This window comes from Chinchilla lanigera, unplaced genomic scaffold, assembly GCF_000276665.1.
Source record: "Chinchilla lanigera isolate Chin_1 unplaced genomic scaffold, ChiLan1.0 scaffold00068, whole genome shotgun sequence".
Lineage (NCBI taxonomy): Eukaryota > Metazoa > Chordata > Mammalia > Rodentia > Chinchillidae > Chinchilla > Chinchilla lanigera.
Window position 1 is genome coordinate 12,898,557 of NW_004955469.1, and position 17,245 is coordinate 12,915,801.

General features: G+C 46.6%; 1 protein-coding gene across 4 annotated transcripts in view; it reads right to left on the bottom strand.

Moving 5' to 3' along the window:
* Nucleotides 1-617: 617 nt before the first annotated feature.
* Capn14 (calpain 14) overlaps nucleotides 618-17,245 on the bottom strand; it is a 30,235-nt gene continuing 13,607 nt past the window's right edge. For 3 of the 4 annotated variants that reach the window (XM_013522555.1, XM_013522554.1, XM_013522553.1), the window contains 13 exons: nucleotides 16,341-16,504; nucleotides 15,257-15,420; nucleotides 14,762-14,770; nucleotides 12,629-12,834; nucleotides 11,734-11,770; nucleotides 11,176-11,232; nucleotides 9,270-9,327; nucleotides 7,472-7,536; nucleotides 5,948-6,016; nucleotides 5,274-5,352; nucleotides 4,306-4,422; nucleotides 3,875-3,930; nucleotides 3,111-3,287 (listed from right to left, as the gene is read on the bottom strand). In XM_013522555.1, the coding sequence (XP_013378009.1) occupies nucleotides 3,120-3,287; nucleotides 3,875-3,930; nucleotides 4,306-4,422; nucleotides 5,274-5,352; nucleotides 5,948-6,016; nucleotides 7,472-7,536; nucleotides 9,270-9,327; nucleotides 11,176-11,232; nucleotides 11,734-11,770; nucleotides 12,629-12,834; nucleotides 14,762-14,770; nucleotides 15,257-15,420; nucleotides 16,341-16,504 (1,249 nt within the window). In that variant the 3' untranslated portion in view covers nucleotides 3,111-3,119. Of the gene's footprint in view, nucleotides 1,511-3,110; nucleotides 3,288-3,874; nucleotides 3,931-4,305; nucleotides 4,423-5,273; nucleotides 5,353-5,947; nucleotides 6,017-7,471; nucleotides 7,537-9,269; nucleotides 9,328-11,175; nucleotides 11,233-11,733; nucleotides 11,771-12,628; nucleotides 12,835-14,761; nucleotides 14,771-15,256; nucleotides 15,421-16,340; nucleotides 16,505-17,245 lie in introns of those variants that run through there. The other variant, XM_013522556.1, reaches the window with a different exon arrangement.

Below are 17,245 nucleotides of genomic sequence, written 5' to 3' on the forward strand. Positions count from 1 at the left end.
TGTCCTGAATGGGGAAATGGCATCAGTTTTTCACTAGTCCAAAAATCTCCAAAACTGTATTCAGGGGCCTAGCCAATGACTATTAGGACAAATATTTACAATGGCATCATATGAAGATACTGGGAAATGAATGGACATAGATATCTTTTAAAAACCATAAATACATGATCATCACTTATAAGATCTGTAAAACATTATGGCAAGTCATTTTGCATTCCATCATTTGGAATAAGTGTAGGTTTTCTTCTTAAAAGTGAAAGACTTTTCTAGCTCTTTGAAGGAGGCTTTGAAAGTGCTGTGTTCCTCAGCTCCAGTGCCGCCCATCAGGCTGTCAATCTCCCTAGTTCTGTGGCCAGTGAGTACTCCTATCCCCTCGCTCAGCTGCGTCCTTTACTGTGCAGTGGACTTGGGAACCAGATATCCATGGTGGTTAGAACTGGTAGAATTGGTAAATTAATAGTAAATGAAACTGTAAGGAATGGCTCTGAGATGCTAACCTACACAGATGGCATGGGGTTTGGAAAACCACCTTTGTTTTGGTTTTGCATCTAGGTTCTAAGTTGCTAGGGCTGCCACAAACATATTGCAACAGTTCAAAAAATCAGATACACAAACTATCCGCTGGTTAACTGTACACTTTATTGTTCGTCTTTGCAGGAGGTACACAGAGAAGTTCTGATGTGAAATGAATATGATAGTCTGTAGGTCAAATAAATAGACTGATATAAGCAGGAAGGCCTTTGGAAACTCAGGTGTTTAAAATCCACTGGTGCCCAAAATCCAGTCATCTGGCAATATTGTTAGCCAAAGACAGCAGTGGGTTCAGGTGCCAGTGCTGACATGCCCACTTGATCTTGGCAATACTTTATCCTCTATGTTCTTAAAATTCCTATCCCCATCCCCAAATGGTTGAAACAGCTTATATCTCTATCAATTTACAGATGCTGATACAGGTCTCTAAGGGTGTAGCATTCCCTCTTCAGACCTCAAAGCCAAGACATTCGTCCTAAGTGTTATTTAAGCTGATCGGTCATGGAGGTGTTGCATAGAGGAGAGCTGCTCCAGCTCTGGAATCAGACTGCCTAGGCCATATCAAGTAATATCTGTGCTCATGACAAGGTTATGGCCTCAGAGAAAGGTAGATGGTTATTTTTTGTTTGTTTGTTTTGGTTTTTATTTTTCTGGTACCAGGAATTAAACTCACGACCTCGCGCTTGCCAGGCAGGCGCTGTGCCACTGAGCTAAATCCTCAGCCCCAGGGAAAGGTAGATGGACTTAACAAATTCCAGGCAATCTTTCTGACCTCCCTTCCCGTTTTTGCATACTGGCCATTCAAAGGAGAGAGCTGCAGGAAAGAAACCTTCCCAGCTGAGAGGGTGATGGCTGGTATATGGTCCTGAAGAGCGGCATGAACAAGAGTTGGTCTCCATAATGTTGGGACATATGCAGAGTCCTTAGTGAGGCCAGACCAACTCTGGCTTTCTCAGGAGTACAGGGTCATCATCAGCCACTGGACATGAAAGGGAAGCAAATGATGATCAGTTCAGACTCACCTGACTTGGGACTTCCTCCTCCTCAGTCCTGGGGAACCATGGAGACAGGACGTTAATGAATGGTTTAGCCAGAGGGACCATACCACCTGGTAGTAAGTATAAATCAACCTGAAATATAATCAACCTTCACTTCTCACAGTGCCTATGAATGATGACAGCCAAGCCACAGGCTGATTCTGTAGGCAACTCTCAGTGAGTTTTTTCCCCCCATGGACTCAATTTGGCATGCTCAGGCCAGCTCTGTGTAGGTATGCAAAGCAACTGGGTAGTGAAAATCCACGAAGGCGTATTCTACAGGTTTACATTTAAGGACCGATTGATCTGATAGCTTTATGTGGGTGTGATGAACAAGTATCTCTAATTCACATTGAGAGGACCTCTGGAGAAACTAGACCAATACATCAAAATGATGATGCTGATGATAAAGAGGATACTGAAATCACCAGTGGTGTCAGAAAAAGCTCCAGAGTGAAGCTTTGACAAGGTGGCTGCCATTCCCAGCAGACCTGGGGTGACCCTGCTTATATCCTCTTCAATGAGCCTGAGAGGGTCAGAAAGGGAGGGGATCTTAGAGACAGACCTTGTAGCCAAAGTCACTCACTTCACACAGGAGGAAGCTGCAGGGCCCAAGTTTTAATGTATTTTGCCTAAGGCCCTGCAGCTAATTACAAGGAGTACTTCAGCCCCCCAGTCAAGTTGTTGTGTGACAGCACAGCAGTTTTTTAGGGGCTGCTCAGGCTGTGCTCTGTTTCACTGCCCTACTCATGCTGTCCTGCGCTCTCAACTCAGAGCCTGCCATGAGAGAAGGCTTGCCTAGGGTCGAGAGACGATGCCTACCAGTCACATGAGACGGGAAGCAGTGCAGAATGGACCCAGAATATTCTAGCCACGGCACTTTCAGCTGAATCTCACCTTTATACCAATTATGAGAGTGACTGAGGGGACACATATGCTTAGGGTCTGTATAAAACCAGTTCATGAAATGGTCATTTGAGATTAAGGAAGAAATCTCTACTTTCAGTGGTTCCTTTCTAAGCAGCTCAAATAGAGCAGATGTTGCAGAAATAAAAAAAGAAAAAGAGCAGCTGATTCCAGACTCAAATGTCCTTGCAGGGAACACTAACTATGTAGCACCACATCTAATGCGTAACAGATGCTCAATAAACCAGTGTAGTTTGACCAATCAGGGAAGACAGTGGTAATATACATGCTTTTGTCTTCTAAGCACTGCATGAGGTTCAGCAAAAGATCACAAAGACAAGAGAGGATGCAGTACCTGCTTGTGGGAGAAAGTTAAGGCTGGTCATTTGTTTTTTTTTTTTTTTTTTGGTTTTTCTCCGGTACCAGGAACCGAACCCACGACCTTGCGCTTGCCAGGCAGGCGCTTTTGCCGCTGAGCTAAATCCCCAGCCCCTAAGGCTGGTCATTTGGTGAGGTTTATTTCTGGCCTGTGATTCCTGCCTGATCTGACCCTCATCTTGAGACATCCCGAGCTAGTTCCTGTCATCCTCTGTCCTCTACCCAGGACTGGATATGGCTCCATCTAGCATAGACCTTTTCTACCTTCTACTCTTTCTGGCTGGATCTTTCTTGTCCTGGAAGTTTTAGCTTCCATGTCAACTCCTCTGAGACCTTTGTGGAACACTCTAGCTCCCTTGTCTTTGCTAGAGTCACAGCTGCACCCAGGTCTTTGTCCATCTCTTTGTCCATGCCCTGCTGTGTCTGCCAAGTGACCTGAAAGAGGATGAGGCTATTCACCATCTGCTGAAATGGGTTTGGCCATGTGACTTGCTTTGAATGATACAACCAGTTGCAAGACACCATGTCCCAGGCCATAGCCTTGCTGCTTAGAGACCCTGCATGCTTAAATTCACTATCTTGCACTTCCGACATTATCCCAAGAAGGGCAAGCCTGGTCAATGTTTCCCCAATGAATGTACCCAGAAAAGCTCCCAGCTAACCCATAAATGCATGAGCAAGCCAGCAGAGATGTGCTGACCTCCAGCCACACAGCTCAGGGCTAGATACGTGTTCGCCTTATGCTGCTGAAGTTTTGTGGGTTTGTCACATGGTATCGCTGTGATCAGAACCACTGGACACACTGTGTCAGTCTCCTGTCCCTTCACACATGCCTGGCACAAACTGGGTGCTTAGTAAATATTTGATAGATGAATGAGTGAAATGAATACAGTGCTAAATATCCTACTCAGTAGACTGAAGAGTCCCCAGAACCTGTCTTCTTCACAAAAGCCTGGACTTCACTGGCCACCTGGACATTTGATGATGTGAGCTAATTCCTGGAGAGGGAGGAGGAGTCTTACCTCTGGCTTCTGGAGGTATATCCCCTTGCCATCTTGGGTTAAGTTTTGGAAGACATCTGTGAAAATACAGCAGAAAGGAACCAGCTAATTTATGTGTAGGGGCTGGAAGCATAAATTAGTTCCTCCCATGCATCCCTTCACACAAACCACATCCATGCTGAAAACACAAAGGAAACCAATTTCTGCCTACATGTAACCACATATGGCCACCTTTATTACAAGCGAGAGTCCTCAAACCTTTGCCCCTGGAGCAAGGCAGGGTAGGAATTAGTTTGAGCAGATGCAGCCAAGTTGCACAGGCGCATGGCTAGCAATTGCCATAATTGCCCCAGTCTGTCGTTTCTGGACTGGCAGCTATCTTCCCTCGAGTTTGAACTCAAGGGAGGCTGGCAGTGTGGGGTGTGTGGAAGCCCCTCCTCCTCACTGCTTACCCTCCATGTTCTCCACACGCATCATCAAGTAGACAAAGCTGACAAAGTCAATCCGGAGGCTGGGGCTGCCATAGCGCAGGAGCATCAGCTGGCAGACATCGTCCCTGAGCACGATTCCTGCATAGAGCACAGGCCTGCTCTACCTGCCAGGGTTATTGTACTCATTTCCCCACCCACCTGAGACCCTCCACTCCGGGACCTGAGTCTTGACATGTAGATCTTTTTATGAGGTTTATTTTAAATTATTATATCAATGATTTTTATTTTATGTCCATCCCTGACCCGTGTCAATTTAGACAACCAGTACAAGGTTCTTTTATCTAGTGGATTACTGGCCTCCAAGGCAGGGGCAGAGCAGAGTGGACAAGAGCTCAGGGGTCCAGAGCATCTGCTTCAGAGCCGGCTGGTCCTGGTCCTGCTGTCATCACCATCATCACCTCCACTATTGTCACTTCTCCTAAAGCTGCTGTGTTCTAGCTCATTCTATCCTTTCCTAGCAAGGGTGAGGGAGCCTTGGACTGAGCTGGCCAGCAGGGGAGGCCGAGGAGTGATATCAGCCATTGAGCAGGGACATACGTAAACTGCAGGCAGCTATACAGAGTTGGACAAATGCATGAGCAAGCCAGCAGAGATGAGTTGGACAAACACATAAGCAAACCAGAGTTGGATAAATGCATGAGCAAGCCAGGACAGTCCCTTAACTTCTCTGAGCTTCAGTGTCTTCTTCACTAGAGTGGGGATTACAACAGTATGTTGTTGAAGAGAGCTTGGATGTGCCAGCCCTCTAATGTGTCAGCCATGTCACCAGTGTTTTTGTTACTTGAGATCCATATCTTTGGGCCTCTGTGCTTAGGGAGTAACGTCGCATATTAGAGTCACTTCAGAATGTCACACATCCCCACCTCCTTTCTGCTTGGGGTATGAGCACCTGCCCTTCATGCCCAGAAGTACCACTCCACTGAGCTTACCTGCCTCCCTCATGACAGCCTGCAACTGTGCCCAGTCAAGGTATCCTGACCCACGACTGTCTTGCTTGTGGAATACCTCCTGTGAAGAACCAAAACCAAAGGCTAAGGAAGCCAGGCCTGCCCAGGCACCACCTGACAGCCCTGTGTGTCCATGTCACATTGCAGAGGGACTATGGGTGGGGTAAGAATTGGGCAGAGGGTCCAGGCTGGGATCCCACCACCTACAGCCTCTGAAAAAGGCAGAGACCATCTTGTTATGGAACACAAGAAATCTGCGGGACATAATTCACACTTGTAGGTGGTTTTAACTTTATGACTCAGGAGACAAGGGGGAGAGTTGTAATGATGGGAAGAGTAGAAAGAAGCCAATTTATGAAGAACATTAAATGCTGAGTGTGGTGAGGAGTCTGGACTTCCTCTGAAGGTGAAGGGGAATATAAAAGGCTCTCTGTAAGGAAGCCACCTGATTGGACAGTGTTTTAGAAATTCAGAGGACTATTGCAAGAGGCTGAGTTGGGAACAAGGAGCAGCAAAGGCTCCCTGCAGGGAGAGGAGCGATGTGGCAAGTGGTCAGGGCTGATAGGCTGAATGGGAGAGAAGTGTCTTAGGTAGATTTGCAGAACTGGCATTCCAGTACCATTCTCCAAAGCAGTGTGGCTAAGAGTTCTTCTTACCTGATAGAGCATCAGCCGCTTCCACAGGCCCCTGAATTCTTGGAGGCTCACAGTACCTGTTGCATTAAGCTGATGGCAGGTTAAGGCAAAATCTTCCAACTCTGTAGCTGCCTGCAGTTTACATACGGCCCTGCTCCATGGCTGATATCACTCCTCGGCCTCCCCTGCTGGCCAGCTCAGTCCAAGGCTCCCTCACCCTTGCTGGGAAAGGACAGAATGAGCTAGAACACAGCAGCTCTAGGAGAAGTGACAATAGTGGAGGTGATGATGGTGATGACAGCAGCTATCATGTAGTAAAGCAGGATATATTGACACGCCAGTTCCATTGATATATTTATCGGTTTTAGACAGGGTTTCACTATGCAGTTCAGGCTGGTCTTGAACTCACTTTGAAGCCCAGGCTGACCTTGACCTCCTACCTCAGTCTCCTGAGTGCTGGGATTATAGGTGTGTGCCACCACACCCAGTTTTTTTGTTTTCAGTTTTGGTTTTGATTTTCCCATGTGATTTAAATAAAGCCCAGTAACTTTTTTTCATTATTGTTAAAATTAATGTATGGGAAGATTAGGCACAGAGTGGCTAAGGATGCCTGTAAGTCATCTTTTGAAAAATTGAAAGCTGAACGGTTGGCCTTTTAAACCACATCTAAACATCCAGGCATCAGAGAGACTGGGTCAAAATATCATGGCACACTGTCTCACATAGTCTAGCACTGAGTTACATGCTTTCTCTGTAATACTTTGATTATGCCTAACAGGTGAGGTAGGCATTGGTTCCCCCATGTTCTAGAGGATGAAATGAGCATTCAGAGAGATTATGATCTTGTCCAAGTTCATAGAGCTGGTGATGCAAGGCTAGGAGCTGCCCCAACGCCTATGTAGCCACCACCTGGCACTGCCTCTGAGTGATTGCAAAGATGACTTTGGCTTTTACAGCCCTCAGACTGTCCATTTTCTATGCCTCTCTAGTATGGTCAGTCAAACTTTGATTAAACTGCCCATTTAGAAAGCATTTTCCAGAAAAAACAAAGGGCTGAGAGCCAGGAAAACTGAGTTTCTAGACTATCTTTAACTTCACTGAGTGCGGGTTTTCTGATCTGCAAATGGAGCAGCTACTTCCTTGTCACCAAGTAAAAGTCTTCGGACGCCAGGTCTCTCGTAAAGACCTCTTGCAAAGCTAGAGAATGGTTACTAACCACCACTCTGCAGCTGTCTCGTCCTCACTCTCAGAAAATGGGATTATTGTTATTGATGGCTATTTTGATCACTTGTTAGATGGCAGTGCGGACCTCAGCATCCTGCCTGTTATCCATTTGCATTCTCTAACCAGTCCCACAGAGTAGGTTTTAACATGCTCTCCCTGCCTCCCAGGACCTTCTCATTGGAGGCACAATGAGGCTCAGTGACTTGTCCAAGATCACACACCTAGGAAGGATTAGGGTTGGGATTCAAACCCAGACAGGCCAGCTCTTGAGTGGCACTGCTAACCAACAGCAAGCATCTGCCCACAACCCTAAAAAGATATATCCAGGAGGGCCAGGATCCCCTGGCAGGAATCAAGGCTGAAGAAGGGCCGTGCATTCGCCAGACCTGTAAGGGACAGGAATTAGCACGGAGGACTGGGCCAGGTCCTCAGCCCCTGTTCTGAATAGGAGGAGGCTATGCTGTCCAGACCAGCCAGAGGTTCTGGTGACACCATATATGTTGGGGGGACAGGAGGAGAAGGAGGTATTGGGGCCTGGTGGTGGTTCCTACACCATGTAGAAGACACCCAGCTCTGGCCAACTTTGCTTATACAGTAGGCCAAATGCACATACTCTCTGTACCTATGGAGAGCTGGGGTTGTAGGTGCAGGATCCCAGGTTTGAAAGACAGCCACACTCAAGAGAAACTTCTTATGTCAAGTCCAAAGGAACCTTTTGTAATATTTACCCGCTGGTCTAAGTTCTGCCTCAAAAAATGGTATTTGTCTTCCCTGTGGCTTCAACCCTCTTTTCTAAACATCCCAACATGTCTCCAGCCATTCCTCAGATGATAGTTTTTAAATCTTCATTGCCCCTTTCTGGACTCTATATTTTGCCAGTATCTATTTACAATATTGTACCAAAACTTGAACACAATCTTGAGATGCAATTTTATCAGAATACAATAGGCCTATGGCTTCCAAAGTTTTTAGACCACATTTCCAAAATTATCTCCCAAAGGAGATGTTCTGCAGAGAACAAATTTTGTGTTCAAGTAAATTTAGGATGCTTTGTATCTGTAGCCCAATTTCTACTTCCACCAAGATCCTTAGTCAGCATTGAACTTTTGAAAAAATAAAGTATTTTCCAAGTATCATTAACCATAAACAAACTCCTTTTATTTCATGGAATACTTACCAGACCTTCTTATGAAACTGATTTGCATACTTGTGATGTAGACATTTAAGGAATTTTAAGCCATCTCTTCTAAATAATTTCCTTAGAATTAGTCTAGAATTTTTTGGAGGAGGAAGACTTCCAGTGTTCTAATTTCTCAAGTCTTTCCCGTCTGGTTCTTTGACTGATAACAAAATCTGGCTTTAAGAAACCATCTGGAAATTATTTAGAAGGCTGAGCCATACAATATGTTTGACTATGCTTTGTCTGCATTTGGAATCTTGGCTATATATAGGAATACAAGGGAGAAGCAATAATGTATGTTAGGTAGTAAATGCCTTTTAGTTATTTGTTTTAATTTTGTCTCTTTGATGTTTTTGAAGCTCATTCACTTTTCTGGAGAAATCGGCCTATTTCCTCCAGGTTCTTCTCACTTCAAATATGTGTGCAAAATATTTCTATATGGACTTTACACTTTCTGTATAACTTATTCCAGACTTTGTGGAAAAACATCAACACTACTCATTGGCAGTCTCCCTAACTGATGCGTTCTCTCCTTCCAGGTTTATATAGTTTGGTAGATTTAAATATGAGTTCATCAGAGAGCCCTCTAGGGAGGCTTATCAATGCCTAATATTCATCTCACAGGTTGCAGAAATGATGTAATTCTTCCATATGGAAATGATATACCAAGAAAGGACTCAGCTATTCTTCTCAAACTAACAAGTGGCAGAAATCTATTTTTCACTACCATATGTCTCTACACATCCAAGCTAAAAAAAAAAAAACAAAACCAAAAAAAAACATTTTCAAAGCTGAACAAAGCCCTCTTCTGCTTTGTCAGACCACATAACCCACCCAAGTCTCTAACACAGATGCTAGATGGAGCGGGGACCCAGTGATTCACACATCCCACCAAGAGGAGGAGAAGCAGAGTCCTCTCAGATGACTCTTAGTAGTTACCTGGCCAGATCACGTGGTTCAGGATCTTCTGCAGTTGAACTGCATTTATTTCTGGATACTGAAATGAAAACAGAACGGTAAGAGAAAACCATGGTTACTGCAAGCTCATTAGATAGCAAAGGAGCCACAAGTAATGAGGCTGAGGGCATCCTATCCAGCACAATTATGTGCCATTTCTGAGCGGAAATACTGGCACCACTATATTGTATATAAAGAATGTGACTGGACAGGTAATTAAATCTGGGATTTCACAAGAACTATGATTTTTTTAAACTTGTTCCCAAGTCCACAGCACCCCAATAGAGCGGGACTTATATGGCATTCTCATTAAAGGTGTTTCAAAAGTTCAGCAATTTGCTTTGAATTTTCTTCTTCATAAAATGTCATCATCCAGAATTCCAGATTTTAATTTTAGAGTTTATTAAAAGCAACTCTATAGTAACATTTGACTTTAAAATATATCAATGAAATACATGTGCTATCCACTCAAATTTCTAAAGCTGATAACATTCATAAATATGTAATTTTAACCTGATTTTTATACATACGGTGATAGCTTGATGGTTGAACTCAGTTTGTTCCAAATTCATATTCAGATACTGAAAACTTGAGACCTGGACTTGTTTTTTCCATAAGAAATAACAGAAAACTAAATAATTGGTTCTGAGGCCCAGATACCACACTTATAAGATTATTTTTCCAAGACTTTAACAAATTTCACAGGGATTTCTTTAACTCTATCGTGAGTCTCAGTTTTCCTTAGGTTTACTGCCGGTATCACTAACTTTGGAGCCATGGTTATGATATTTTACATAAAATATAGGAACGAATGTGAGCACTCTCTGCTGTCTGGGTGAGAATGGCTCGGAGACAGACAGAAGCTCATCCCCTGGGTCTGTGGTGAGATGCAACACATGACCCACTCTTGGCCCACACAGGTTTTTTCAAGTTGGATTTTTGAACTGACTACTGAACAAAGTTATAAACACTGAACAGATTTTTTTTCAAACTTTGCTGTTTGCGCAGTGGAACATTTGAGCTTGGAGCCATTCAATAACCAAGGCATCACTGTGCTGGGATTCTCTATGAGATTGCATGGGATAAAAGGACTGCGGTATACAATGTTTAGAAACTCCTGGTATGGAGGAAAACAACACAGGTGAGATCTTGATTTATTTTCTCTGGTTACATTAAGCAAAAGGCCAGATGGGGAAGGCAGGAAGCTGTGGATTTAAATAGGGTGAATCACTAACTCATAGAGTTCGTGTTCTTCCGGTTTTAATGGCAAACGTCAGGCTATAGATTTCTAATATGTTCCTTGCCAGGTTCCGAAGTGCCGGACAGCTTAGGGAAAGAGGGGTCCTAGAACTTCATACGTACTCTGTAACCTTCTGTAGGTCTCCATCTGGTTCAACCCAGGAAAGAACTTTAGGGGTCCAGAGCTGTGACCGCAGGACCCTCTCCTTCCCTGTGCCTTCTCACCATCCCTTCTTACCATCTTCTCCAGGCCACCCCCAGGGGAACTTGGGCTTCCCTCAGATGAGTACCTGTACCCCCAGGACTGTCATTGTCATGCCCCCCAACTCCATCTTGTTCTCAACACCGATTATCAACTCTGTAATACTCCACACTCTCGCAGCAGAAAGAATAAAGTTGCTTCTCCTACAACTGATCAATGCAGCTTCTGAGAACAGATCATCATTCACCAGAGCCTTCTGGAGACAATGGCTCTATTCACTTATATAAAAATGTTAGGACTTTAAAGTGGCAATTTGGGGACGGGTGGCTCTAAATTACTGTTTATATACAACATCAAGCAGATACAAACCCACACTTCAATAAAATTATACGCTCTACTTTGTCCCGTGCTCCTCCCACCCCTCCTTCCTGTACTTAGTCAACAAACCTTTTCAAAGACTTTGGCGAAGACTTCATACTGCCCTTCTTTTTGGTCTACTATCTCCTGTAGGAACAGACACATAGAGGAAGTTTTCCACAAGTGTACATGACTCACATGCACATGCTAATGTCCCCTGGCTTCTAGGCCTCTGAAATTGAGCTTACTTTATCCTAAATTTTCCACCATAGCAATCACAAACATCTTTGTTGCTCTGATTCTCACTGACGTTGGAGGAAAAATAAGGAAGAAAAGGAGCGGAAGAAACACCAGGTAGACAGAAGCAGAAGAAAGTGTATGTGTTACTTATGCATCTGGGGCTCGGGGCCCTCAACGGCAAACACTGAGCAGAAGGGCAGTTCTTTGCTCTTTCTCTGCTGTTTCTTGGGAAGAAATAGCACAACCTGAGAACTCCCAGGGTGCAGTAGGTGACGTGGTATGTTTGTCATTCAGCTGGGTCTGCACGGATCAGCGTACCTTCTTTCCCTCACTAACAAAACAGGAGATATTCACCATCCCAGCTTTGGAAACAGGCCCAGCCATGCAGCCTTGCACCTGATCACTCACCTTAGAGAAGACAGCACTGGAATTGCTGCCAAGTTCACTAAGAAAAAAAAAAGGACAGAGATTTTCATTCTGGAAGCCATTTGGGGAATCTCTGGAAGAATGTCAACCCTGCCCTGGGAGCTCATCTGCAAGTTCCAAAGCTGAGGCACCCTGTGGGCCTGCCCTGCTCACAATCCCCATCTTCCGCTGCTCCTTGAAGGATCCTGGCCAGCCACATGGCGTGGCTCACTGCCCCTAACTCCCCTTGCCCTCCTCTTCCTCCCCTGCTCCGTGCTCCGGCATGGAGATAAGGCCTGAGATCAACTCAAACTGCCTATGGTGAAGACATAACAAAAACAAAACTTTAAGCAAACCAACACAAAAGCACTTGGCATTAAAAGATGGTTATGTCAAAGCAATCACAGGCAAAACACTAATTTTGGCTGGGATGTGTACACATTGATTCAACTGCATACCAGGGGTGGCTGAGCCTGCTGGTGAATGGGAGCCTCCCCTCATCTGAAAAGCCCCTACTGCCTCTTCAGAGTCACCACCAGCCTGAATCCACCCCTGCTTCCCTGGAATCACGGAGGTCAGCTCACATGCCCACCACTCAAGCTTCCTGTGCGTATCGGTGAGAATACTGTCACAGCACTGACTGCTGATTTGTCTGTGTCCTTCCCAGCCCTTCAGCTGCAGGAGACAAGGCCCACAACTACTCTGTCCTTTTATCTGACACCAGCATGGAAGGAGAGTGGGAGAGTGGGAAGGGGGAAGAAGGATGACCTCTGTGGGGAAAGTTACCCTGGTGCCCTGTTCTCTCCATCTATCTTCTCTCCTAGTGGCAGAAACTATGGCCTCTGCCATCCCCAGACTCACCCATGTTGCCACCCCTGGGCCCAGCCTGTGTCCTTACTGTAAGATGTGCTTCCTGGAGAAGACCCGGAGGAGGAACTCTGCCTCCTTGTGGGGCTTGGATGTGCAGGGCACGAGGAGGTACGTGCCGGGCTCCAGCCACAGCTCCCGACTCACTTCCCTCTCTGTGAGAAACACCTCAGGCCAGCTCAGGGGAGCATTTCTCCAGAAGAACTCGGGGGGCAGTTTCCTCTGGTCCTCATAGCACTGAGAGCAAGGGGAGAAGAACACTGATGAAGGTGGTCACCCAGGGCTGGCAGCCATCAGCCGGGAGCCAGGGCTGAGGCGGCCTCACATCCTTCAAATCCACTGTGCTTGGTGGAAGATGAGGCTGAGGGGTGAGGAGCAGGGAAAGAGCCAGAATTTGTGTGGGGGGGTCACTTTTGCTGGAACCCTGTCAGGGGCTGCTGTAAATGGATTTGATGTCACATTTAAAACAATATGGACACAAAATGATGGAAGAAACGTCCTTGTGCCTTCAGGATCCATTTCGTAGTTCAAGGGCCTGAGGCTCACACAAGGTGGGTCATCTGTCCTGGGAAGTTCCAGTCAGGACTGGAATTCAGAACAGCTGAGCTCCAACACTCTTTGCATTTCCTGATGCTGCCTCCCTATACAGTGCATCAGAGGTCGACTGTGACACCACTGATTCTCACAGATACCAACAGACACCGCCACCCTCCACCCACTCCTGCATCATAGCAGCTACTCACAGACACGCTGGGCACTGCCAGCCACCTCTGTGTAACTGGTGACAGAGGGCGCAGGTGACTTGAAGCGGCGCTGTGGTTCTAACACTGCCTGTACTGGTGGCTCTGCACATGTGCCCTGTTATCTGGTTTTCTTTCTTTTTCCTTCCTTCCTTCCTTCCTTCCTTCCTTCCTTCCTTCCTTCCTTCCTTCCTTCTTTCCTGCCTCCCTCCTTCTTCCCTCCCTCCTTTCCTTCCTTCCTCACTTCCTCTTTTATTTCTTCATCTCTCTTTCTCTTGTTTCCCCTCCTCTTTCTTCTAGTTCAAGATTAAGCAGGAAGAAGTGGTCCATACCAGGCTCCTTTCTCCAGTTTATATACAAAGGCTGACAAAGACGCTGCTCAGCCACATAAAAACATCAGCAGATTCCATGTGGAGTTGATGATGCAAAATGTGTTGCCTGATGACACATTTTTCTGACCAGATAATGAGAACGAGGGAATCATCCAGTTGTCTTCTTTGCCTATCTGCTAGGACCCTCAGAGCTAAATATGACAAGCAGCAACAGTGCTTGTCCTGGGTTTAGTTTCTCTTGTAGAATCAACTGCCTACCCTCACCCAATTATGACTTTTACTTACCCTTCTTGGTTTTATAGCTGATTTGCCGTTTTCCTTTGTTTACCCTTTTATGGCAGATTGACCCAAATTCTACTGAGATGTCGGCATGATATAAATAACTTTTTCTTTTTAAATTAAAAGGCAACTTTGGGAGCACTCAGCATTCCCACAAGAGGGAAAAACAAACACAAAACCGAAATGATGAACCATGCAAAATGTTTTGTTTATAAAAGCCCTTTCGTTTGACTCTGTCCAACCTGAGAAAATGAGACTTTTCCTTCGGAAACAAAATCATAGCTGCCACCTTCCAAACCTGGAACACCTCAGGCTTTCTTCCCAATGCCCAGAGGGTTCTTCTCGTCCCTCTGCCTATGTTCCCCATTTTCCTGAACCTCAGCCCCCTGTCCCCAAGGAAGCGGGCTATGCGGTATCTTGACGTCCGGGTATATTTTAGGTCTATTTTATTATGGGCTTCATCACTCAGGCAAGGCTGTGATTTGTCACCCTTGCTGTGCTGTGACAGCCTTCAATATCAGCCCTAGGTATTTATGTAGGAATTTAATGAATTCTAAAATTTATTGGTTCTATGCTAGGTTGAGACTTCCTCATAAAAGAATAAGGATTTATTGGGGTCTTTGGATAAAAAAGATCAGCAGCTACTCTTTACCTATTCGCCCCCCGACACACACACACATAGCTCACATTATCATCAGGCATTCTCATAGCTTCCTCTTACACAGGGCTGCCAAGGTGAAAGCCAATCACACAGTGGCCTGGCCACATGAATATCACTCCAAAGTAGGGCTTCTGGTCAAGTGTGGAACTCACCTTGCTCACCTGGAAAACAAAAAGAGAGAGATCTGACTAGTCAGGGGCCCCTTACTGTTCACAAGCACAAGCCCGCATGGGAGCTGACATAGACGATTCTACCCTGAACCACGCCACCCCTCAATCATTTTAATCCATCAGCAGAAATGGGGGGAAAGTGAGGAAAGGAATCCTTGGCTTCTTGGGAGAGAAAAGGAAACCACTAGCAATTGTATCAACTATGAGCAGGGAACAGTGCAAAGACTTTCATACGGTCCTCTCTTATTCTACACTTCGCGTTAATACCTCAGACCCCATTTTACAGATAGAAAAACTGATGCACAAGTGAGGGAAGGTAACTTGTTCTAGATCACATAATTCCTAGGAACAGAGCCAGTGTTTGAACCCAGGTCTAAGAACAGAGACGGATGATGAAGTGGACAGAAACCACGAAGGAATGACAGCTGCTGGACACCCCATGCTGGGCCTCGAGCCCCCAGGCCCAGGACCACCTACTCTGAAGAGGAAGAAGCCGATGGCCAGGCGAGGCTTCCTGTTGCGGCACCTGTGTCTGGGCTTCTGGAGCAAGGACACTAGCACACTGCAGGGACCCCGGGACCTCCGATCTTCCTCAGGCCTCCAGATGGATAGCAGGAACTGTGGGTTCTTCCAAAACGTGTCTGGGCAGAGTACAGTAAGGTACAATGGTGTGCTCTGCATCCTGCTCCCCACACCACTAAGGAGACTTCTGCCAGGTTCACACCCGAGGTCCACCTGGGCAGAACTGGGGCCTTGTGTCCTCCGCTGCATGCCCCATCCATACCCTGCTCTTCTGCACAGGGTGCCCAGAGTTGTCCCCACTGTACCCCCTGTGCCCACCAAAGCTTGGCCCAGATGTGGTACAAACAGCTGCTTCCTAAGTGAAAGTAAGGGATCCTAAGTGAGGCTTCCTACGTGAGTGGGGGGTCTTGCCTAGGGGGATCTTGCCTAGGGGGATATACCTGGGAGCCTGGGGACCTCCACATTTTAACAAGGGTGGGCAGCTTCAGCCTTTGGAGAAATATAAAGGGAGAGAGTCACCAGAGCTAAGGCCACCCTGGCTTGCTGAGACCATACCCAGAGTCGTTTCCTAGCAAAGGGAGGCTCTCTACCTCCACCATGGAGGAGGAGCCATGGCCACCAACTCTCTCTCTTGAGAACTTAGACATGTTTGTTTCTAATAAATGGAGAACCAGTTCCTACCAGGTTCCAACGGGAAAGGCCTAATAACTATAGTATGATTACTATTTCAATTCTGTCTCTTAGGAGGTAAGTACCGCAATGTATCAATGGCCTTGTTCTAAAACAAAGAAAGACTTCACCCCCTCGTCCCCACGCTTGCTGCCCAGGGCCTCCTGCTGTGATCGGGAAAGACACCCTCACAGCTGACTGCTTGGCAGAGGGGACTGTGCCTCTGCAAGCCGGACCGGAGGTGCCCTCTTTGCTGTGGCAAGCAGAGCCCCCTCTGTCACCAACTGTGGGGGCCGCAGGCTGCACAGCCAACTGCAGCGGCTCTTCCCACCCTACATCCCCACCCCAGAGCCCTGGCCTCTGTGCCCACCTGGAGAGGCCTTCCTCCGGCCGCCAGCTGTGCTCCCCTTCTGCCATCGGCCCTCCCGCATGGTATACATCCATTTCTGGCCCATATCTAGGCTCGGCAGGCCTGGGCTTAGTTTACAGATAACCAGGAGCACAAAATGTGCTTTAAAGTCCCGCAGTGTCATCCTGGAAAGGAAGAGGGAACAGCACACAGAGGAAAGTGGGACGACTCCCAGTCCTGAAGACCAAGGACATGCCCATCCTGCTCCAGACCAAAACCCCCAGGCTCTGGTGCAGGGCCACGCCAGCCTTGTGGCCCAAGAGGTGCTGGATCAGTGTGAGGCTCCAAGGCCCGAGGTGAAGCTCTGCAGCTGTTTGGTGCCAGCATTCTGTACAATGGCCGATAGAGGAAAATAGTGCTATTTCTCAGTGACGGTGACAAGAGCTGAGCTGGGGCATTTATAACCCGCGCATTGATTTCTAGATGTTCCATAGGAACTGCACGAATCATTCATTGATGAAGGTCTTCTCCTCTCTGAGGTGCTGACATTGTGAGCTGAGGCTACAGCGAAAACTGTCAGGGACTCAATTTCCTTATTTGGAAAGTGGAGAAAACAGGATTTGCAGGGCTCTTGAAAGTGGAGGACCTTCAGAGGAGAGAGAGCCACAGTAGTATGGGGAGGAACAGGGAGCAGGAAGCCAGGAACAAGGGCTAAGGCAATTAGGAAGGGTGAGAAGCAAGAGCAGCAGGGCCAGAGGGGCTCTGGGAGATCCTGGGAGTAGCATCCCGCAGACAGTCTTGGTGGCCTTTTCTAAAAGGAGGCCAGTAACTTCCTAAGGTGGCAGGGAGTAGAGTTACTGTTCTGCATGGCCTAGATCACTGTAGTGAGTGCTTTCCTTATCTCTTTCTGGTTTTTTGCTTTATTT